The sequence below is a fragment of the Schistocerca cancellata genome, chromosome 2 (assembly GCF_023864275.1).
Source record: "Schistocerca cancellata isolate TAMUIC-IGC-003103 chromosome 2, iqSchCanc2.1, whole genome shotgun sequence".
Lineage (NCBI taxonomy): Eukaryota > Metazoa > Arthropoda > Insecta > Orthoptera > Acrididae > Schistocerca > Schistocerca cancellata.
In genome coordinates, this window is record NC_064627.1 from 773,769,206 (window position 1) to 773,793,684 (window position 24,479).

At 42.5% G+C, this 24,479-nt stretch overlaps 3 protein-coding genes across 4 annotated transcripts in view; all 3 read right to left on the reverse strand.

Moving 5' to 3' along the window:
- Positions 1–24,479, reverse strand: part of LOC126162616 (cuticle protein 21-like) — a 190,936-nt gene that overhangs the window by 44,265 nt on the left and 122,192 nt on the right. The gene's annotated exons all lie outside the window — the stretch shown is intronic.
- Positions 3,778–6,654, reverse strand: LOC126162625 (cuticle protein 21-like). Its single transcript, XM_049919246.1, has 2 exons — positions 6,629–6,654; positions 3,778–4,596 (listed from the first exon to the last, which is right to left on the reverse strand). The coding sequence occupies exons 1-2, from the start codon at positions 6,638–6,640 to the stop codon at positions 4,129–4,131; spliced, it is 480 nt and encodes a 159-aa protein (XP_049775203.1). The 5' UTR covers positions 6,641–6,654; the 3' UTR covers positions 3,778–4,128.
- On the reverse strand, positions 15,274–18,951 carry LOC126162623 (cuticle protein 21-like). The gene is made up of 2 exons (XM_049919243.1): positions 18,940–18,951; positions 15,274–15,990 (listed from the first exon to the last, which is right to left on the reverse strand). The coding sequence occupies exons 1-2, from the start codon at positions 18,949–18,951 to the stop codon at positions 15,427–15,429; spliced, it is 576 nt and encodes a 191-aa protein (XP_049775200.1). The 3' UTR covers positions 15,274–15,426.

Consider the following 24,479-nt stretch of genomic DNA (forward strand, 5'->3'; position numbering starts at 1 on the left):
GATGATGACCCACCAGCACCATTATTTCTACAAGGACTGCAGTGGGTGTGCACCTCTGGTGGCCCACCAATACCGTAATCTCTACCAGGACTACAGTGGGTCTACTCTGTGATGACCTACCTACCAATCTTCTTCAAAACGTCGAATGACTCTGCTGTGGGTTTGCTCTGTTGTGGCCTGTCTGCATGTCTGCATGTCAAGAGTTAGCACAGTCTTTCCGTTGGAAGGACAACACTACTTCTTCACGACTGCATGGAAATCCACTACTTCCGTGTCTATTGTCTTTTACTGCTCAGACTTTGAGAAAACAAATTGCAGGTTTACTCTTATGATGAATGATCAGGACTGTCTTTATGGACTGTGAGAGAATTTTAGCTTTTGACCAACATTGTATCAATAAGTGTGTGCATTGGATATCTTTGTCAGTGTAATTATGAAAAATTTTATCAAATCATTATTGACCACTGGCCAAAAACATTTGTAAAATTTTTTGTGGGGAGCATGGGGGCTATGTAAGTAGGCTGTTTATATTTTCTTATTGGCAAAGTTACGTAGCGCTCTATATGAAAATCACTGGCTGTGCTGTGTGCAGTCTGTGGCTAGTTTGCATTGTTGTCTGCCATTGTAGAGGGGCAGCTATATGTTAACAGCGCGTAGCGTTGCTCAGTTGGAGGTGAGCCGCCAGCAGTGGTGGATGTGGGGAGAGAGATGGCGGAGGTTTGATAATCTGTAAGACTGGATGTCAATTATGAATAGTAAGGTAAATACATTGTTTGTTCTCTATTAATATCTTTCATTTGCTAACTATCTCTATCAGTAGTTAGTGCCTTCCGTAGTTTGAATCTTTTATTTAGCTGGCAGTAGTGGCGCTCGCTGTATTGCAGTAGTTCGAGTAACGAAGATTTTTGTGAGGTAAGTGATTTCTGAAAGGTATAGTTTAATGTTACTCAGGGCCATTCTTTTGCAGGGATTTTTTGATAGTCAGATTGCGTTGCGCAAAAATTATAGTCTGTCAGTTTAAGCACAGTCGTGAATAAATAGTTCTAAGGGGAAGTTTCAATGGTGTTACGTAGAATTTCTGAATATACGAGGTGTGACTAAATTTCCTTTACAGATGTTGAAGACTTGTAGTGGGGACCAAGACGGCTAAGTCCCGCATAGGAGCTCATGTTCGGAATTTATCGCTTTCCCGCTACACGCAAAATCCTTCTCCCGCACAGAGCAAAGTTCATCAGGAAAGGCGTTCTCAATTCCCCCAACAATCATGTGTGTGGACTGATGAAAACTCGCATGCTTCTCCCCTCCTATAGATTTCAGGGCCGATACGGTCTGAATATTTTGGCAGGGTTGCTGGATGGACGTGTGAATGGACACCACATTCAGGTGTGCCACGTACTTGTGATACCCTGATGGTGTACTGCGTGACCTCTTGGAAGATGTGCCATTTTTCGTGTGTCAGAACTTGTCGTTCCAGCACGATGGCGCACCACCTCATTTTTTGTGCTGTCCATGTGATAACCTGGATCAACAGTTTCGGCAACAGTGGATAGGTCATGGTACCCCTGCTGCTTGGCGTGCACGTTCTCCAGACATGAACCCGCTATGGTCACATGAAATCCTTGTTTTACGAGACTCCTGCGGCATCTGAGAAAAACTTATTGGCGCGGGTTATGGCTGTGGCGGGTGCTGGAGGACCAGGGATTAGTGACCGTGTATGCCGGAACATGGTACGGATGTTCCGTATCTACCCTGACGTCTGTGGTCGTCACATCAGGCCCTACTTGTGAGTGGTTCCAGACAATATTTACCAGGAGTCAGAGCGCCGCGTTTGTTGTTGTACGTTGCGCGTAACGGGGAAACGGTACGTACCCGGACACGATGACCTCTGCTAAGCTTAACCGTATTGGTCCCCACTACTCCGCACTACAAGACCTCAAACTCAGTAAAGGAAATTTATGCGTTGTACACTAGGGTGACAAAGTCATGGGATAGCGATGTAAACATATACAGATGGCGCTTGTGTCACGTACACAAGGTACAAAAGGGCAGGGCTTTGGCGGAGCTGTCGCTTGGGCTTAGGTGATTCATGTGAAAAGGTTTCCGACGTGATTATGGCCACGCGGAGGTAATTAAAGGACTTTGAACGTGGAGTGGTAGTTGGAGTTAAACACATGGGACAGTCCTTTTCGGGAATTGTTAGGGAATTAGATATTCCGAGATCCACAGTGTTAAGAGTGTGTCGAGAATACCAAATTTAATACCTTAAATTACCACGGACAGTGCAATGGTCGACAGCATTTACTTAACGAACTAGAGCAGGCCGTTTGCGTAGAGTTGTCAGAGCTAACAACCAAGCAACACTGGGTGAAATAATTGCAGAAGTTAGTGTGGGACATACGTGTATTGTATTATTTCGCAATTCTAGCCAATGCAAAGACTGTTTGACTGCAGGATAACAGCTACAGGTTATTGTTGCGGCGAATTAGTTGTGAGGTATGAAAGCAGACGTTCGTGGCTCGACCGTCTTACATGGAGCTGTTTTCTCTAAACATAGCCAAAGTACCTAAAGTACGCGTAAAGACCAAATACTCAGTAGTAACTGTTATATACAGGCTCTTTTGGGGGCTCGTCGGGGATATGGGCCTAATCCCTTTAAAACTGCGGTTGAAATTATAAATCGTTACAATATTCTGTGATCCAGGTTTCAATCTATTGCATAATAGGCTGTTTGCGTGAGCATCTGAGCACAAGATTTTGCAGCACTTGCATGTGTGAGAATTGGTGGCGAAAGTTAGGTATGGAGAAGTTTGTAGCGGAACTTCAAGAAAGAAGAGGCTATACAGAGGCGTGTTGAGTGTGAGTGTGCAGCGGCAAGCAGCATCGGATACCTCGACGGCGGCATAGCGGCAGTGGCGGCCACGGCAACAAGGGCCACCGGCAGCGACTTCGAGCTCATCAGAATCGAGACCTCGGCAGCAACACTACAGAAGAAGCAATCAGCATGACCGACAAGATAAGTGCTGCCGCCGATAGCCTTAATATCTGCGAACCAGCAGGATTACTGTCAGTAATGGAGATTCCAGCTATCAAGCTGTCACCCAGCACGTGTGGTTCAGATAACGTCAGTTGGCCAGGTAGTCCAAATTCTGTGGGTTGTGATAGAGACCTTGACAGGGACGATGTTAGTGGGGCTGATAGTTCGAAATGAGAGAAGGGGAGATGTAATTGCGGATGATTCAATGGTATTGTTAAAGGAAATTCTGAAAAATTTGAACTGTAAAATGGGGATATTGGGTACACTATAAACAGAGATAGATTCAGTTGAGACAAGTGTAGCTGAAACAGTAAAAGCTGAGGCGAAGCCAATGAAATCAAATATGGGAGGGATGATCCATTCAAAATTAGAAGCTATAAGGGCATATGTAAGCAAAATTTCTGAGGAGATTGGCCAGGTTAACATCAGAGTCGACACAGTGGATAAAGATTTCAGGGACAAGTTGAAAAAGACACAGGTCGAACTGGGTGGCGATATCAACCTTTTTACCTTGTTTGACTTACGTGGCATTCTTTCAGTTTCATTTTCATTGTGAGAAATTGAAAATTTGTCATACTTCCAGTAACAGCAGGCACAAACGTTAGTTACATGGCACTCTTTCTTCAACGACGGCATGCTAGACGCTGCAAAATTAATTTTGGAATAATAAACAGATCCATTAGGACTTTAGGTCTAAATTTAGTGGAACAAAGAAAAACATGCCTTTTTCTTTTTTTTTCAACAAAATTTATTCGTCGTGCGTAAATATTCTGTACAAAATGTATTTGAATGCAATAAATAGTGGCTAGGTATGTGGAAGGTAACAACTGATGTTGTCGACGAAACTGATGGAATAAGGAGTGGAGGAGGAATGTGCAAACAGGATCAACAACTGGACATAAACGAACTGATATTGCGAAGAAGCCGAGTTCAAATTATGTGCAGGCCTCTTTGCTAGATAGCTCGAACGAAAGCTGTGTATACAGGTTTTGTCTGTAGCCACAGTTTTCGAGTGCCAGTTGTAAAATTCAGACAGTGGGCTAGGACAGATTCTGTCCTCTCTGAGTCATCTTCGGTTGAACTCCTATTGCAGTTTAGCCCAGGATAGCCTTGCCGTAGGCGGGGGCGGCGTAGGCGACGGGGGCGGCCACCTTGGCGACGACGGGGGCGGGGTGGGCGCCGGCCTCCTTGTGCACGACGGCGTTGAAGCCGTTGACGGGGTCGGCGGTGTAGTCGACGGTGCGGATGGAGCCGTCGGGCTCCACCAGGCTGTAGCTGCCCTGGACGACGTCTCCGTCGCGGCTCTCGTGCTGGGTCTTGGAGTCACCGGTGAGGGCGTCCTGGACGTCGTAGGCGTAGCTGTACTGGGGGTGGGGGTCGTACTCGGCGGCCACGGCGGCGGGGACAGCGGCGGCAACGGGGGCGGCACGCAGGGCGGGGGCGGCGTAGGCCACGGGGGCGGCGTAAGCGCGGGCGGCGATGGGGGCGCCGGGGGCGTAGACGGCGGGGGCGCCCAGGTAGCCGGCGCGGGCCACAGCCACGAGGGCGGCGAGGACGATCAGCTGCAACATATTCCAGTGTCGTGCTTACGTCTTGAGAATGTGTGTTACATGGTGGAAGAATCTATCAGACATACTAGCTACCTACATGGATAGGGTCAACCCACTAAATGTGATGTACAGTTTGAAATTATTACTTTCATTGCTAGTATGACCTCCTTCCATTAATGCTGCTGAAAACAGCAGTTCTCTTAAAAAATTGGCTCCCCTAAAGATGTTTTAATCCTATAGCACATCCTATTTTCTTTAATTACCGATTCATTTGCTTTCCGCTGTTTTTGGATACTAAGATGTAGTTCAGATACTAGTGGAGAAACGACAAAACCGAGCTATTTGGGGCAGTGCTATCACAATGCACTCACAGTTGGAAGGACAGCTTTTTTAATTCTCGATTAGCCATTCAGACTTACGTTCTCCGTGGCTTCTCCAAATCGCTTGAAGCAAACGTCAGAACGGTTCTTCCCCATCTTTTCTCTATCTGAGCTTGTACTTTGTCTCTAACGACGCAGTCGCGACTGCACATTACATCTTAATCTTATTAAGAGGCTACAGTGGTTCAAAGACAGCCTTTGCTTTCATGAAAGCATAATTTAAACCAAACCCTACCCTTCCCAGTTTGAGATATCTCCAGTTACACTAAACTATGCGGGTGTGTCTACTTTATCATGGTCAGCATGTTCTCACCCTTTTTTCTATCGCCTACCATAGTATTTTTTGCAGCTTTTGTACCGTTCTCTATCTCTTCCCAGCATGTATAAATCTTCCCATCTCAGCAAATATAATCTTCGGTAACTTGCAGGGTGCTCAGAAACAGCCTGAAAAATTTGTAGGGGCATTGCAGTACAGGTTGTGCTGAGAAATAATAGTTGAGAAAAAATTCGACACTTTGCGCCATAGCCGAGTTAATTATCATTGAAGTTAGCCAGTCAGGTGGTTCGCGAGCAGTTTCAAGTGGCCCAGCAGAGACAGTCACCAAACTTGTTCTTCGTCAGGTTTCAGAAAACCGAACAAGAGAGCGTTGCAAAAGATGAACATGTGACGGTAGTAAGGATCGAACCCGAGCCAAAGGATGAACTGTCTCGTGCGTCATCATCTACGCTATGAGAACAACTGACACTCATTGTATCTGGCGGACTCTTTGAATTAGCGCAAGAAATGGCGTAATTGGCTAACTTCAATGTTAATGAACTCGGAAACGGCGCAATGTGCCGATTATTTTTAACAATTATTTCTCAGCACAACCTACTCTACAACACCATTACAAGCTTTTCAGACTGTTTCTGACCACCCTGTATAATAGTGTTATAAATCATTCGGCGTCCCTACAATTTTCCCTACATTTCATCCCTCCAGTAACTTAATTCCTGCACAACTTGGTTTCCATAACATTTGTCCCATCAGCACCCTCTTGTTCGATGTTTCTGTAATCTTCGATTCTCTCACATTGTTCCTACTACCTACTTGTTTAGTATTTGCTGTCTACCTTGCCCAGCTGCGGTACTGCTCCAGCCACACCGAGTATCCGTCAATAGGTCGTTAAATATTAATTTTTTTTCACGTTAAAATGAAATACCTCGCCCTGTAACGCACCGAGATCTGTCTGGCGACAGAGCAGTTCCACAACAAATTCTGTCTCTCTTCATATGAGGAAGTGTGTGCGTTTGTACGTATGTGTGTGTGTGTGTGTGTGTGTGTTCGAACTGCCCCTACCCCTGCTCGTCTTGAACCATATCTAGATTCTTTTTCAGACTATTAAAACACGATATGAGGTGGTAACTACTGTAGCTGTGTTAGGTTCTTAAAAATAAGTATAACTATAGACACAAGGAAACTGCTCAGTCAAACATCAGAGACATTACTTAGCCTTCTACAATCCAGTGTCTCTTTTTTTTCTTTTTTCTTTTTGTAAGTACGGCATTATGGAAAAAAGCCAACAAAAGTGACTTTAATTGAACATTTTGAAATATTCTCACCAATACCTACGCAGGCTACGATGTGAATACTCTAGTACCGAAAGTAGCCGTCGTTAACTCACCTTGCAGGCCATGTCGATGAGCTGGTTGCCGGGTGGAGCGGAGAACTGGCGTTTGGCTGGGCAGCCACCTGTTATATACCCGCGGCCGGGCGTGGTGTGCCGGCGTTTTCGCAACGTGTGCCGCTCGGGCGCGGGTGTGGGCGATGGCCGGCCACACTTGTGCGAATTCGCGCCCGCCCCCACCACACCCCATGCCAGGTCTTGTGACATCGGCAACCAGAGCGCCGGACGCTGTGCACTGCAAGGCGCTGGACCACAGGGACACCTGCGACACGCTGCCCAAGTTACACACTACAGTTTTCAACCAAATTGCAGAAGCCATATTTGCGAGAATGGTTTGATGAGTGTGATGGAAAAATCGGACTACTAAAATATATACACGAAACAAACAAAAAAATTATACTCTGTATGCATTCTAACAACCCTATCAAAACAAAGGTCAAAAATTAATTATGATTGTAGTGTTGTTCACGCTGCTAAATATTGCATTTTCGGGCAACAAAGTTATATTATGTGGCAGGTGTCATTAGAGCACAGTTAATGAAGTCATTTCTTGAAATAATGGATAAACTACACACTCATCTTTTCGTGTTTCCCACGCTCGTCTCGTTGTGAACTCATGGCTCAATCGTCGAAAATCTAGGTAGTGATGATTCCAAGCTCGGATGCAAAGAGGCCTAGGTGTTAGTCTGCGATATTCAAAAGTTACTCCTGCCTCGGGCATGGATGTGTGTGATGTCCTTAGGTTAGTTAGGTTTAAGTAGTTCTAAGTTCTAGGGGACTGATGACCACAGCTGTTAAGTCCCATAGTGCTCAGAGCCATTTGAACCATTTCAAAAGTTTTATAGATGTGTTTCATAAACCATTCTTGAAGATTAAACTTTTGCAAGTTAGGACAATGGTGATGTAAAAAAGTAATCAGCACTTCGAATTTAAATTACACTTCTTTTTTATTACTTTTGTTGCAATATCACGTAACTCGTTCCGAAACATCACTCCACAATACAGAACATACTTGAAAATATCTTCCTCACTGTTAAAGTTCACATTTCGTAAACTGACTACAATTTGCGTCTTTTTAACATGACGACCAAAGCTTGACTCTGTAATAAGCGCTTACGCGCCCAAAAATCAGAGTTACAAGTACGCCAAAGATCATAGTGACAAGAGAAAGAATACCATAAGAATAATATCATTGCAACATATACATATCGATGTATCGAAGTACCACTACATTAATGAAATCAAATCTGAATGTTGTCACAGAAATATGTTAACTATTTTACAGAAACACAGTAGAATACTGCCGGTATCGAAAGGTTGAGGTGAGGTGCCGTAATGGTTACGTAATTCAAGTACCATTACAGCATCCTAGTAGTTTAAAAAATGTGTGATCACCAGTATCCTATTCCTACTGGTACGATAGCAAACCATTGCTGACATGTGGACCGTGTGCCTAAACCTCACGCAGAGTGCATTACAAATGAAGCGGATAGGGAACCTGCCGAATTTTGATTGTGTGAGAATGTAACTCGAACACAGTTCGTTAAGCTCACTCTCATTTGTTCTGATTTGTACAGGAGGTAGACAAAATACTGACACACCACAAACACAACTCATTACCGTGACTAATACGGTGTAAGCAAACCGTTGACAATCAAGATAGCTACCAACGATTTCGGCTCGGATGAATAAAGGTTCTGCATTGTTTTCATTGTTGACCGGAATACTCTCTTTCAAATTCTAAAGGTGGCAGGGGTAAAATGCAGGGAGAGAAATGCTGTTTACAATTTGTACAGAAACCAGATGGCAGTTGTAAGAATCGAGGGGCATGAAAGGGAAGCAGTGGTTGGGAAGGGAGTGAGACAGGGTTGTAGCCTCTCCCCGATGTTATTCAATCTGTATATTGAGCAAGCAGTAAAGGAAACTAAAGAAAAATTTTGACACTTAAAGTAGTAAAGGAGTTTCGCTATTTGGGGAGCAAAATAACTGATGATGGTCGAAGTAGAGAGGGTATAAAATGTAGACCAGCAATGGCGAGGAAAGGATTCCTGAAGAAGAGAAATTTGTTAACATCGAGTATAGATTTAAGTGTCAGGAAGTCGTTTCTGAAAGTATTTGAATGGAGTGTAGCCATGTATGGAAGTGAAACGTGGACGATAAATATTTTAGACAAGAAGAGAATAGAAGCTTTCGAAATGTGGTGCTACAGAAGAATGCTGAAGATTAGATGGGTAGATCACATAACTAATGAGGAGGTATTGAATAGAATTGGAGAGAAGAGAAATGTGTGTCACAACTTGACTAGAAGAAGGGATCGGTTGGTAGTGCATATTCTGAGGCATCAAGGGATCACCAATTTAGTATTGGAGGGCAGCGTGGAGGGTAAAAATCGTAGAGGGAGACCAAGAGATGAATACACTAAGCAGATTCAGAAGGATGTAGGCTGCAGTAGATACTGGGGAGATGAAGAAGCTTGCACAGGATAGAGTAGCATGGAGAGCTGCATCAAACCAGTCTCTGAACTGAAGACCACAACAACAACAACATTGTTTTCAAGGGAATTTTGTACCACTTTTCCTCCAAAAAAGTGGCAACTTCAGTTTCAAATGGTTCAAATGGCTCTGAGCACTATGGGACTTAACATCTGTGGTCATCAGTCCCCTAGAACTTATAACTACTTAAACCTAACTAACCTAAGGACATCACACACATCCATGCCCGAGGCAGGAGTCGAACCTGCGACCGTAGCTGTCGCGCAGGTCCAGACTGTAGCGCCTAGAACCGTTCGGCCACTACGTCCGGCGCGAAATGATGTATTTCAGTACACTTTGAATGGCATTGTCATGCTACATGAAGCAATGCAGCCGCAGCATAGTTTATGCGAACATAGACGCGGCAACATGATCAACCGCAGCACAAAACATAAGAAATGGGGATGGCTGTCCCTTCCGCCTCCGTAGCGAAAGCTATTAGTATCTCAGGTGTGACACTTGTCTGAAACAGGGAAAATGCTGATGCATTTTGTTGTACAAAGGTTTAAGGTAGTTAATTCCAGATATCGAAAGGAAATTTTTAAGATGCTTGTATAAAATCCACAGTATTTTTTAATGACATTTTAATCTCATTTAAAATCTGTAATGCTTCTTCGCTAAACCAGATGTCGTAACCACCCAGTTATCAAAATCCTGTTCTGTGCATCTGAATGCTTAATACAAAGATACATCTACTCTATGATCTGTCCTCCAGAGATTATCGCTGCATTACTCGCAGTGCAAAGACTTTCCTGGCAGTGACGTAACAAATGAATACACGCGGAACCGTTTCGCATATCGTTCGTCATGTGATTCATTGAATTCTTAGTTCCTTTAGAACGGGAGGTTTTCCTCTGAAATATTCTGGTAAGTTTACATTGTAGAAAATGTCTGTCGCACACTGGTAGCGTGTAAGAGTGCTAATCTTTTTAGACGAGAATGTAGGTCGGTCGCGGTTAGCTACCTGAATCAGTATTTACAATGGCGGTAAACTTTTATAGAAATAACTATTTACGAAGAGTAAGCGCCTTATAGAACAGATTTGGCGATACAGAGACAACTTTTCTTGCTAAGAATTTATCACTTTATTAGTTGTACAACACTTGATTTTTTGTTTCTGTGTCATAAAACTTCAGATTGCACAGCGAGTGCTGAACTTAATGGCGCGTTATAATACCGATAGAAGCCGTTGAGTTCATTAATATACGACGTCGAACGTGATACCAGTTTGTTGATGACAGCACTTCTCATGAAGGCTGTTTTTATTTTCAGCTTACAAACATAATTCCTAAGGCAGTGAGGAGATATGAATATGTCAATAGTCTTGATATAGGTTATTTATATGGGTCTTGCGATAAAAAATTTGCCCTAAAACTCTTAGCTTATTAATTCTTTTACAAAAACAATTACTAAGCTTGTGTATTAATTAAATGCCTGTCTCGTCTTGGTGTGCAGAACTACTAAACTGTATTTCATATAGGTGTAGTCATATCATTTTTTGAAGTACCATGAAAGATACTAGTCGTCTGGTGCAACGCCAGAAGTTATATGTAGCAGGAGATGAGAAGGAGCAACTACAGTTCTGTTCGAAATGCCACTACAGAATACAGTTCACCAGCAAACTCATAATAGCACAATGTTGTGTACAGAGGTACAGGACCGAGATCAGCGACTGCCCATTTCTTCTAAAAGCAACTAATTCAAAATAAAAAACTAAATTTAGATGGCTAATTATCTTACTACAAATATCTACATTGTTTGATGATGTATCTAAAATTCTTTTTGCTCAAAGACGTATTTATTTTGTCTGTTAGGTCATTCCCTTCAGGTTTAACGTACGTTACTAAAAAAATGTATTGTAGTGATATTTTTTCATTTCGTTCTCATCTGTGTTTCTGCCTGACTCAATTCAGTCCATCCTAGGAATACAATCTTCACTGTAATATTGCTATATAATGTGTTTGACATTTATTATTTGTGTAGAACTCCGTAGCATGGTTAAAGTACCAAACATGAGCCGAGACACAACATTTTCACATATTGTGTATTATATTTTAAACTGTGATCATTCTTTCGCTTGTTTTCATGTCGGTCATCTTCAGTTAATTAATTTATTTATTTTTGTTTCTTCATACGTACATATCAGCACATTTTCACATAGCATTACTCGTGTTGTCCTCCACAGATCCCATTGTGGCACTGCTCTATCCAGTGAGAAGATTCTCCTTTTTGGACATCCTAGTACACCTATCTTTTCTGTAGTTGTGAGTTTCCGTTCCTTTCTTTTCTCAACTCTTTTTTATAAACTTTTTCTACAGAGCCACATATTTTGTCCCATCCAAAAACTTTATTCCAGGAGGAAAATAGAAAATGTATCAAGAAAATGTTCTTTAGCTACTAGGCGGACATTAACTAGCATGACTAGTTTTCTTGTAACTTCGTTCGCTACAAAGATTTGAGTTGTAGGATCTTTCATAAACAGCACCACCTATTTTTATACGGTAATCCACACCCCCTCCCCAAGACCTGTTCCAAGACGAATCTCAGTGAACATGACAGTATTGAAAACGCAGCACGAAACTGACTTTGATCCACCTGTACTGGCACAGTACACATGAAGTTATAAACAACTCATATAAAATTAACGCTCTTCCGTACTATCACACAGTGTAGGTATCTGGGGTAAAATAACTCGTCATTTGCTAGAGTTACCAGTAAAAAAAACGGAAACTCACGGAATGTGAGCGCTCTTGTTCAGTTAGGCGTCTTCTGGAGAAAGTTTGTGTGAGTCCCATATTTACCAAAGAAGAGAAGGTAGAAATTCGCTCATCGGTGGAGGGTGTAAGCAGAACAGTAACAGCAACAGCAAAGGTGCTTGTAGTTCAGTGCTGTAGTGCTTTTAAACTATATATTATGCATAGTAAAGGTAGTCCTTGATTCAAAACGGCATCGTCATTACTTTCCTTTTATTGTCGTCGACTTGATGACCGGTATGCATTCTCCTAGTATTTCCATTTCTTTCTAGTCAACCCCAACAAGTGGACGAGTAACATTACCCCCGTTACCTGCACTGCGTGCTAGTGCAGGAAAGTGTCAATTTCCGGTTAAGCTCTTAACAGCGTCGTATGTACGTGAATGGTGTAAGGTGATGCGCTTTTGAACAGATCTTGGGGAGAGAAAGTGGGTCGCTATCTACGAAACACGTACTGCAGTACATATGTTCGTAAGAATTACGTTACAAGACAGGCGATGTTAGTTAATGTCCCCCTGATAATTAAAAGAAATATTTGCTTATTACACGTATTGTGTTGCTTTTCCATATAGTTACTTTGGGTGGAGAAGATACATATGACATTCTACAAAGATACGCGCTAGCGTGTGTTACATACGGAATTGATTTTCATGACATTCTGTAATAATATGCGCTATATCACATGTACACTACATCAGGAGAGACAAGGACGTACAATGACGAATAGATACCGTGATAACAACCTTATTTCGGAAGACAGCTTTACAGCAGGTAGCTCGGAATACCGCATGCGAGAGATGAAGAGGTGTGCGTACAAGCCTCCCTCTCGCTCCCTCCCACTCCCCTACTTACTGCCAACGGTCAGTTGGCCGTCAGAAAATTATTGCCCTAGAGCAGAATTCATTTTCACCTTTGCTGTTCGTGTTTCATCGTTCATATCAGTGCATGCATAAGAGCACAGTGCATAGTGCACACTGAATGATATTAATACTTTATTTATAATAACGATTCTGCATGTAATTGCTAAAATATATTTTTTCTTTTTTTACCATACTGGTCGTAAAACTTGTCAATACAGAGGCATTATGTCTTACTAAGGGATGTGTTGCCTATGTGCAAATTCGACACGAATTTTATCCTTGATTTTGATTTTCCTGCTCGTTGTATTATTTAATGTATTCGTAAGTCTCATACTGTACTCGAACTATTATTGCCACGAGGGACTGTTGCGGTTCAACAGTTAATGCGTTTTCTGTCTTCTCGGCAACGAGTAATAATTGTGTATTTAATATCCAAGTAGAAAACTGGTCTAATAAATAGAAACATCTGAGTCGTTTATGTTCATATCGTCAAAAGAAAGGCTTGCTGTATTTCAAACTCACAGACCTTTCTCAGTCTTCGTAAAATATCTTCCCAAATAACGATATTTAGATATTTTTTTGTTCATCTTGACAGTTCATCATTGATTCACTATTAATCTCTTAGACATTAATCTAAACTCTTTATCAAGTAGGCAGTCGGTCGCAATTTAAAAAACTCTTTTTACTCTGAGCCTGTAGTGCAAATCACATCTGTAAACTTGAGTTTCACTTGTAATTTTCTAGTGAAAGTTCCGAGTGCTCTTGAATGTTTACTTTTACCTAAGTGGAACTAATCTTCGTCCAGTAGAAATAAAAAAAAAGGTAAGAAGATTCTCCCGTCGTCGAGGAGATTATTATAGTGTGAGTCCAGGCTCTGATAGAGCAAGTATGGGGGAGAAATCGCTCGTGTCTTAGTCACAGGAACAATGTTGGCTCGCTCAGTACCGCTTCAATTTCTTATCTGTTTATCATAATATTCTGCGCGGAAGCCTGCAAGCGTGAAATACTAGACCCATAGTCTGTCAGTTCTCGTATTAATTTACTCTTGCCTCCACTGGTGTGAAGATAGTACTTTTCAATAAATCTGATTGTAAATTTTCTGTTTCAAATGTTTTGATAACCACAATTAATACGTTCGAGTTCATATACTCCCACTTATCTTCGTAAGTCTTGTGAATTTCTTATGCTCAAGTCATACCAGTTAACTCCTTTCTTCCAAATGTAGCCTCTCCTGTGTCATACTTCTCCATTATATAGTCTTTATATTTAACCCGTCATTTTTCTAGTCTTACAGCTGCCCTATCTTAAGCTAGGATTACCTTCCCAGAAATTGTATTTAATGTTCTTGTACGAAGTGTCAGTTACGCTACACCTTGGCAGATTACATATGTTTCATCCATATTGATTTTCACTTCACTGTTGCTGTTGATGTCACTCCTTACCGTCCTTCAGTGTTGGCTTCACATTCAACAGTAGTATTATTTAATACATTTCTTAAATTAATAAGCTAGAGAAATTTAGAGCCAACCGTCACTTGGTCAGTACTGCGTTTGTTATACTTATCACTTTTTTTATTTTGTTGCATATTCTTTTACACCCCTCGTTAGAAAGCTAAGGTGAGTCGTAATTTGGTGAGATTTATTTCGTTATAAATGATAATTCATAATATTATGTATCTTGTGTAACTGATATTTTCCCTGCTGCTGTCGGTGAGCCGCATTGTAGCCGTGCTGCCACTGTTCCAATGTGAGCTAATTGTTTTTGATCGACTTCTTTACGCAATGAGTCTGTTGGTCCTACAGGATAAGAAAGTTTTTGTTGTATCTCACGCGTTTTGTATTGTAATACTCGTGACAAATGGCGTAACGGGTAAGATCATTTCTCCTTCTTCTTCTTCTTCTTCTTCTTCTTCTTCTCTCTCCGAGTTTTGTACATCATGGGCCATCTCTCGCATCTAAGTTTCCATCTCTTCTACTACTTTAGCACTCAATACTACAAAATCCAAGAATAAGAACATTTACCAATGCAATTAGTTTTTTATGCACACAGTCCCAGTAAGAAAAATTTCAGTTTGGTAGTTCTTTGTAATCGATGCATCTCATGCTATGTGTATAATTGTGATAACTTTCTGTATCAGCCAGCTTCAACATACACTAATTAGAATGTTTTAGCTTGAAACTTGAACCTAGACTGGTGGTCTGAGATAAGAATTCATTGTCTCTTCTCATTTTTATGTGCGGTGAAAGGGTTTAAAGGGATAGCTTCCATACATCTGAAATATTCTGATAACTGTGAGGAAACTTAAACAGTGTTGACAGGTCTACCTCTAGAAACAAGCTACACATTGCGACTCGTACTCACACCACTCTAGATTTTAATCTTAAGCATAATTCCTGTATTTAGGTGTCACAGACGAATCATTAATGAGGTACGTGGTAGTAAAATGAATGTTCCATATAGTAACAGGTTTTGTGGTTGTAACGAATTTTATTCGTTTTGCTTTTTACAGACTGGAAGACTCATTCACACACAATAAATAGGATAATTTATGTACATAAAAAGGCACAGTAGAAATGTTTCTGGGCAGGGAAACGGGATGGGAACTTGGTGGGAATTTTCTAGATACTTGTCTGTTCCAAGTCGTTGTTGTTTTTAACCCAGGATGGCCTTTCCATAGGCGAGGGGAGCAGCGACCTTAGCGATGGCGGGAGCGGCGTAGGCGACGGGGGCGGCCACCTTGGCGACGACGGGGGCGGGGTGAGCGCCGGCCTCCTTGTGCACGACGGCGTTGAAGCCGTTGACGGGGTCGGCGGTGTAGTCGACGGTGCGGATGGAACCGTCGGGCTCGACCAGGCTGTAGCTGCCCTGGACGACGTCACCGTTGCGGCTCTCCTGCTGGGTCTTGGAGTCACCGGTAAGGGCGTCCTGCACATTGTAGGCGTAGCTGTACTGGGGGTTGGGGTCGTACTCAGCGGCCACTGCGGCGGGGGCGGCGACGGCGACGGGGGCGGCCCTCACGGCGGGGGCGACGGCCAGGGGGGCGGCGCGCAGGGCAGGGGCGGCATAGGCCACGGGGGCAGCACGGAGAGCGGGGGCAGCGTACGCCACGGGGGCGGCGTAGGCACGGGCAGCCAGAGGAGCGCCAGGGGCGACCACCGCAGGGGCTCCCAGGTAGCCAGCACGGGCCACAGCCACGAAGGCGGCGAGGACGATCAGCTGCAACATATGGAAGCTCTGTCAGACGCGTGTGCAAGCTTTTACTCAAACTTTTAATTCATCTTAACTCATTCTATAGATTGAAATCATTATTTCTATTCAATTCTGTCGTGTTGTTTTGTGTGGTTTACAGTTAGTAGTTACAGCTTATGAAATGTTTACACGCTAAGATGTATCTACGATCCGTAAGTTGTATGTAGAGGTCATTAGCCCGTGTTGATGACTGGAAGCGACCTGTATGAGGCAGATCAATATTTGAATGTTCGAAAGAGGTCGTTCTGATATACACAAATTCCACAGGCAGTTTACTCCGCTAACAACCTATCCTCAACATGAGAAAAATGTAGCCTTCCATAAAATGACAGTGAGTGCATGTTCTAAGCTTGAAATGTTCCTCTGGGCATTCTTAAGAGACTGAACTATGTACATAAATTTCATTGTCCCGTTCACGAGTAGAGACACGCCGTACGCTACTGATCTGCTTGAAGCCTGTAGGTTTACTTTTAACTCTATCGCCAGTTTCCTGTACTTAGCGATACCCTCTCGTCTGCACTGAGAAAGGTTTTCGATAAAAAAATTAAACATTTACTGTGGAAGTTGTGAGTCTGATACAAAACAGTTTATATACAGTTGAGGTAAGACATTTGTAACATGCGCAGGTTTGGGGTGGCGGTGTGAAATTTAAAAATAATGAAAAAGTTAACACTATTGGTATCGAAACTATAGCGTTCTGGTTTGATGGTCTGTCTGGTGACAGCTCTGATGGGGTTTCATCCATTGATAAGGGAGCGGCAGCTAAATGGAGTTGCATGTGACATATAACTCTGGAACGTTGGAACAATTTCAACCAATTTTGGTACCTATATTACATTGGGGAAATAAGTGAGGACCCAGAACAGCCACGGCATTCGGTGGGCTGTGGTGGGTGACAGAGGAGGGAAAGAGGTGGCGTGTAAGTATAACTATGGGGCAACTGGAAAATTTAAACCAATGTACACATATGTCTTTTTTTCTAGAAAAAGATACTTTGCGGTTGAATTATTGCTACCATCTCTATTGTTGAGGTTGAGGTGGGTCTGTTCTGAAATTTAATTTAAATAGGAATTGTTCTCTGGAAATCGTACTGAGTAAATTTAGAGAACCTATATTCGAAGATTGTCCATGCATCATGCTGATACAATCGAATGTCTCTTGTAGGGATAACGAGAGTAAGATAAGGGAGATTAGGGAACGCACAGATGCATATAGCTTGTCATTTTTCCCTCGCCCAATACGTGGATGGAACAGGGTAGAAAATCGTTAGTATTGGCATTATGCACCCTTCGCCGTGCACTCTAAAGTATATTGCGGAGTATAAATGTAGGAGTGCATGTAGATAGTCTGGCCACGAGAACTGACAACAGCCGACAGAGCGGTGTGCTGGCTGCACGCTCCTCCATACCGTATCCAAGTACGCAATTGGCTGAGGATGACGCAACGGTCGTTCGGTAGCGATGAGTTCGCCAGGACTTGTGAACGGAGTTCACGCTACGTTTCCGTATATGTAAATATTGGTCACTGGTACACGAAACTATCATTTTGGTGCTTCTTGTCAGGTAGGATTTCAGTTATTATAGACCACATTTGCACAGCACAGCTTAAGTATTAAATATGCTTCTGAGTTTTTGAGTTTTCCTCTTGCTTGCATTAATGCAAATACATCTCTCAGCTCTTCAAGTAGTGCTTTGTTCCGCTAACGCATTTAAAGCAAATGTTCAACTTTAACTGCAAGTTTGACAGACTAATATTAAAAAAATTACTATAAACATATGATGTGGAATTTCACAATCGATCCTTACAAATGGATTCGGGCAATCCTCCCCCCCCCCCCCGCTCTCCCCCCCCTCCCACCCCCGCCGTTCTACCTCACACAACTAAGCAGTTTCCTTGCATATGAGTATTCAGAGTGAGATAGGAGGCAGACACAACATTAAAAGTCAGAGACCTACCAGTCATTATCGTACAAGTACTTTTTACAATTTTCGTAGATATATGGGCTTAATGAAACCTGTTTATGGAACAGGGCAAGAAGGGTAGAGCAAGGTTTAACAACCATTCTGTGGTGTCGTTAGAGACGGGGGACAAGGTCGGTGCTAGGGAAGGTGCGGAAGGAAGCCATCTGCGTCTTTTAAAGCGGAATATTCCGGTTTTTGCTTTACAAGATTTAAAGACACTACGGCACACCTAAATCTAATTAGCCATACCGAAGTGGCCTTCCTCCCTCACCCCCTCAACCCTACAAAAGAAAAACTTTCGTACGCACAGCTCTTAAGCTGTTATGTAGGGCAATGAAGGAAACTGCAGCGTATTATGTAATATTATTCACCGAATTTTCTGTGACTCTTTTTGTAGGAAAATATACGTGTCTTATCTACAACATTTTTGTCACTAAAATTCATTTCAGATTTTCCCATCACACTACCAACGAATTTCTACGGGGACACTAGAAATCGTACTTCTTATAGAAAATATCTGTTAAGTTCACACTTGTCAAATAAAAGTGTTTATGAGCCACAGTCTTGAAGGATGTTAGCGTGACGGTTGCACGTAATAAAGTATTGCATCAATTACCGTTGCCTACTCAGTTAATACTCAAGATATATGTAACAGGAACCGACCACTGAAGACGCACTGACCTTCTCGTACATTTTTGCTAAATATTTCAGACTCAGATCACATAGCATTTGTGTGAGCTGAAAGTGGACTGCATAATCAAGTAATAAATTTATCGGTGCATATTGGAAGCAGTGTGGCAGTGTGCTTTGCGTCCGTTTAGTAGAACTGGAATCTATCAAATCTCACTTCTGACATATCGACGTAATTCCTCAAAAACTTATCCGTTAGCACTGATCAGTGTAAGTCCGAATCGCTGAGTTATTGACACTTCAGTCGCAGTCGGCGGGCACCCACCTTGCAGGCCATGTCGATGAATTTGTTGCCGGTGTGAGCGCAGAACTGCCGAAAGCACGGCCGGCCAGCAGTTATATACCCGCGGCCAGCGTGGTAGGGCGCTGCGTTTTCGCAACGTGCGTCGCTGGAGGCGTCGAGGACGGCCACCGGCCACAAGCCTGAATTCCTCTCCAGCAGACCTTGGACACACCTACCCTAATTACGATTTCTGCAGCTACCACGAAACTCTCTGAGCGATCTGAAGTTGCTCCACATTCGAGTGAAAAACTAAATTTTTTACTATAAAGATACTTGCGTTTGAGTCCGAATAGATACGTGAAAGAATCGCAAACCGCACAGCAAAAAATTAAGCATTCAATAAAAGCCAACTACAGTAACATGGTTACCACGTTCTCGTTTTACTGTGTTTCTCCCCAAAAGGAAAAAGAAATGCTAACAAATGCTCGGACAATTCCTCCGAAAAGAAATAGATGGACTGCTTAGATCGTCCTTTCCCCAACGAAACAATCTCTACGTCGTTAATAGTTCCAACGTGAATTAAACAAAATGAATTTTAAAAAGCCTATACAAAAGAATCCATGTCTGGAAGATCCATTTTTCTATTGTTTCTTGGGACTCATCCATCTCCAACCAATGTGTCACTGAGGTGTCGTCCAGCTTAGTTGAGCCAAAACATTTCAAATACTAAGACTGACTTGTAACTCATACATGTAAAACTTTCCTTTATTTCAGCGTGAAAGTACGTACTCCAATAGTTTAGCTAACTTGGAAACACCAGAAGACTAATTTAGCCCAGTATTACCTGGAGACAGATTTTATACAATTAAGACAACCGCTACAACCTAGTTCGAATTTTTACACGTGCTAAAATATTCCATAAGTCACTGTACAGTGTATGAGACGGGGTATTTCATACCAATGTTCAGTATTCTCTGTCTTAGTACACTCAAAAATGGTCCAACGTAAAAGCGACTGTATGCCTCCATATGCCTTATAGATGTTACCCCTTCCCATGGCCCCTATGCTACATAAACGATGGAGACCGTAGAACTGTTGCACTGGTCTCCTCAAATACACCTTGGAACACGTTTCAGACTTACGTCTCTAGTAAGCCCTGTAATAGCAGTTTAATATACTTCCTTACTACACTTTCAAATGATCGTGTTGATTTTATGTGGGCTAGAATATACTTCTAGGTTTGTAAAAAGTTTTCTGGAATACAATTTTTTTTTTCCAAATGTGAGAAACTGTTCCAAGATACAATACGGTCATTTACTAAGGGACAAATAGTCTATTAAAAATTTAAAAGTGTTGCAATCGACAAAATATTGCCAATTCTGATTTTAATAGTCTATGTGTTTCATTTCCACCCCTGACCTTTTATGCAAACAGTTATTCGGCTTGCCATTGATTGATCAAATTGTTCGATGTCCTCTTGAAGGATATCGTACCAAATTCTGTCCAGCTGGTGGGTTAGATTGTGAAAAATCCCCAGCTGGTTGGAGCGCCCTCCCCATAATGCTCCAAACATTCTCAATTGGGCAGAGGTCCTAGAACATTGGTGGCCAAAGGGGGTTATGGGGTTAGCAAGCACGAGATAAGCAGTCGAAACTATCGGCGTCTGCTGGATCTTGCTGAAGTGTAAACCCAGGATGGCTTACCATGAAGGGTAACTAAACGGGACGTGGAATATCGTCGACGAATTGCTGTGCTGTAAGGGTGCATTCCATTAGAACTACTGACGGCCTTGGGAGAGCCAGACCTGACAAAACTCTACCATCTGATGAGCAAGATGTATGAGACAGGCGAAGTACCCTCAGACTTCAAGAAGAATATAATAATTCCAATCCCAAAGAAAGCAGGTGTTGGCAGATGTGAAAATGACCTAACTATCAGTTTAATAAGTCACAGCTGCAAAATACTAACGCGAATTCTTTACCGACGAATGGAAAAACTAGTAGAAGCCGACCTCGGGGAAGATCAGTTTGGATTCCGTAGAAATGTTGGAACACGTGAGGCAATACTGACCTTACGACTTATCTTAGAAGAAAGATTAAGGAAAGACAAACCTGTGTTTCTAGCATTTGTATACTTAGAGAAAGCTTTTGACAATGTTAACTGGAATACTCTCTTTCAAATTCTAAAGGTGGCAGGGGTAAAATACAAGGAGCGAAAGGCTATTTACAAAATGTACAGAAAGCAGATGGCAGTTATAAGAGTCGAGGGGCATGAAAGGGAAGCAGTGGTTGGGAAGCGAGTGAGACAGGGTTGTAGCCTCTCCCCGATGTTATTCAATCTGTATACTGAGAAAGCAGTAAAGGAAACAAAAGAAAAATTCGGAGTAGGTATTAAAATCCATGGAGAAGAAATAAAAACTTTGAGGTTTGCCGATGACATTGTAATTCTGTCAGAGACAGCAAAGGACTTGGAAGAACAGTTGAAAGGAATGGACAGTGTCTTGAAAGGAGGATATAAGATGAACATCAACAAAAGCAAAACGAGAATAATGGAATGTAGTCGAATTAAGTCGGGTGATGCTGAGGGAATAAGATTAGGAAATGAGACACTTAAAGTAGTAAAGGAGTTTTGCTATTTGGGGAGCAAAATAACTGATGATGGTCGAAGTAGAGAGGATATAAATGTAGAATGTAGACTGGCAATGGCAAGGAAAGCGTTTCTGAAGAAGAGAAGTTTGTTAACATCGAGTATAGATTTAAGTGTCAGGAAGCCGTTTCTTAAAGTATTTGTATGGAGTGTAGCCATGTATGGAAGTGAAACATGAACGATAAAGAGTTTGGACAAGAAGAGCATAGAAGCTTTCGAAATGTGGTGCTACAGAAGAATGCTGAAGATTAGATGGGTAGATCACATAACTAATGAGGAGATATTGAATAAAATTGGGGAGAAGAGGAGTTTGTGGCACAACTTGACAAGAAGAAGGGACCGGTTAGTAGGACATGTTCTTAGGCATCAAGGGATGACAAATTTAGCATTGGAGGGCAGCGTGGAGGGTAAAAATCGTAGAGGGAGACCAAGAGATGAATACACTAAGCAGATTCACAAGGATGTTGGTTGCAGTAAGTACTGGGAGATGAAGAAGCTTTCACGGGATAGAGTAGCATGGAGAGCTGCATCAAACGAGTCTCAGGATTGAAGACCACAACAACAACAACAAGGGTGCCTCAGATGATAACCAAAGGGGTCCTGTTACGAAAAGAAATGGCACCCCAGAATCAGTCGGGCAATATGGCGGGCGACAGTTAAGTTGTAGGCGTCTCCAGACACATCTTCGGCCTGGAAGCTCATTGATTGTGGTACAGTTTTCTTCAGTGATGAGTCCCGCTTCGAACTGAGCCACGGCGACCGGGGAAGACGTGTCTGGGACGTCACGGACAGCAGGGGGATACCAACCTCCAAGACTGTAGCGGGCCATACGGCCCAACAGCCAGGAGTGACGGTCTGGAGCGCCATTTCTTTTCATCCGAGGATCCCTTTGGTTGTCATAGGCGGCACCCCTACAGCACGAAGGTATGCCGACGATATTTCACACCCCATTTCGTTGCTCTTCGTGGTAAGCCGTTCTGGGATTATATTTCATCAAGCTAATGCCGCCTGCAAATGGCGAGAGTTTGGCTGATTGTCTTAATGCTTACCAAACCCTGCCTTGCCGTACAAGGTCGCCAGATCCCTTTCGTAACTGAGAACGTTTCGAGCATTATGAGCGGAGCCTTCCAACCAGGTCGGGATTTTTACGATCAAAAGGGCCAATTGGACAGAATTTGATACGATATCCCCCAGGAAGGACATCGAAAAATTGTATCTATCAATAAAAAAAATGGTTCAAATGGCTCTGAGCACTATGGGACTCAACATCTTAGGTCATAAGCCCCTTAGAACTTAGAACTACTTAAACCTAACTAACCTAAGGACATCACACACATCCATGCCCGAGGCAGGATTCGAACCTGCGACCGTAGCAGTCCCGCGGTTCCGGACTGCAGCGCCAGAACTGCTAGACCACCGCGGCCGGCATCTATCAATACCAAGCCGAAGAACTGCTAGCATAAGGGCCAGAGGTGGACCAACACGTTACTCTGTTGACTTGCTCAATTTGTCAAGCTCTTTCACTTGGATAAACCTTCCAATTTTCTGAAGTTGTAATCATTTGCTTGTCTGTACATGTACACCACATCTACTGATTTCAGTCCCATTTGGATATTTCCTTTGTGATGTGTTGTTTCTTCCTCTTACACTGCGTTTACAAACAGGACAAAACACTGCCTCAATTGTCACAAGAACAGAAATAGTAGAAAATGCAGCTTATGGTGATTTCCAGTGCGCATTTATTTACGTTAATTTAAAAGCAGTCTCTAGACTGAAACCCCGACCAGGGAACACCATGTGTTCCTACGTACACTGCCCTCCAGGTACAACGCTTTCCCCTCCTATGAATTCATCTAGCACGGTTTAGTGAGGACCTTGTCGTCTTCTCACAACGTCTTCCATTTGATTTCCCTAACTCTGTAAGACTCTCGAGCGGGCTCTACCGATGTGTGTACAACATTAGCTGCAAGTCTCCGAATTACTTCGACGTCTGAGTGCTGTCAGGTCTACTTGATATGGACCCCAAAGCGGGAGCAATACTCTGGAATAAGTTTTATTGCTACATTGTATGCGGGTTTTTCAACAGGTGCGCTGCACTTTCCAAGAATTCTATCAATGGAAATGGGTCTTCCACACTTCGTACTTTTTTAGAAATAGTTTTCTTCAAATTATTGATTGCGGTGAGACAGTTAATAAGTTTGCAAAACAAAAAGAAAGAGAAACATTGACGTATATACTTAAACATTTGTTATATCAATACAATTTTACCATTTTTGTTCAAAGTTCTCATTTTACTTCTATTATACTAACCCGTTACTATAGCTTTCATGTAGTAATAATGAGACTGTTGAGTGATTAGGGCTTACGTAAAAGCAAAATGTATTTAGGAACGTTATACTGCTTCTTTCACTAATATGCTTTCACCACCTTAAAGTTTCTGTTGTCTTGTTTCTGTCCGTCCACGACTGCTCTTCTGAAGGACTATAATTCCACTGTAGAAATATCTCTGACCCACATGGTACGTTCACGAAAACGTTTCGTGAAAAACTTACACAAAATAATCGGGAACATTTACATTTTAGCGAAGGGTACTTCGTATATCAATGTCGCTTGCCCCCTTCCCAACACTAAAGGTGCGCTGGAAGAACATATGTTGAGATCCACCATGTAAGTTTGAATCTCTAACTTTATAAACTGTTTGCAAGATGTGTGTAGCAGGAAGTACTATATAGTTTGACTCTTCTAGGAGTATTCGGTCTTGCAATTTTAAGAGTAAAACACATCGTTGGGTACTACGGCTCTTGTGGCATCTGCTACTGGAGTTGGATGCTTTCGCGCGTACTAAACCAACTCTGTACACCTTTAGATCATCTGTTTGCCTCTATCAGTTGTAGCTGTTAAGAAAATGGGTCTGAGCACTATGGGACTCAACATCT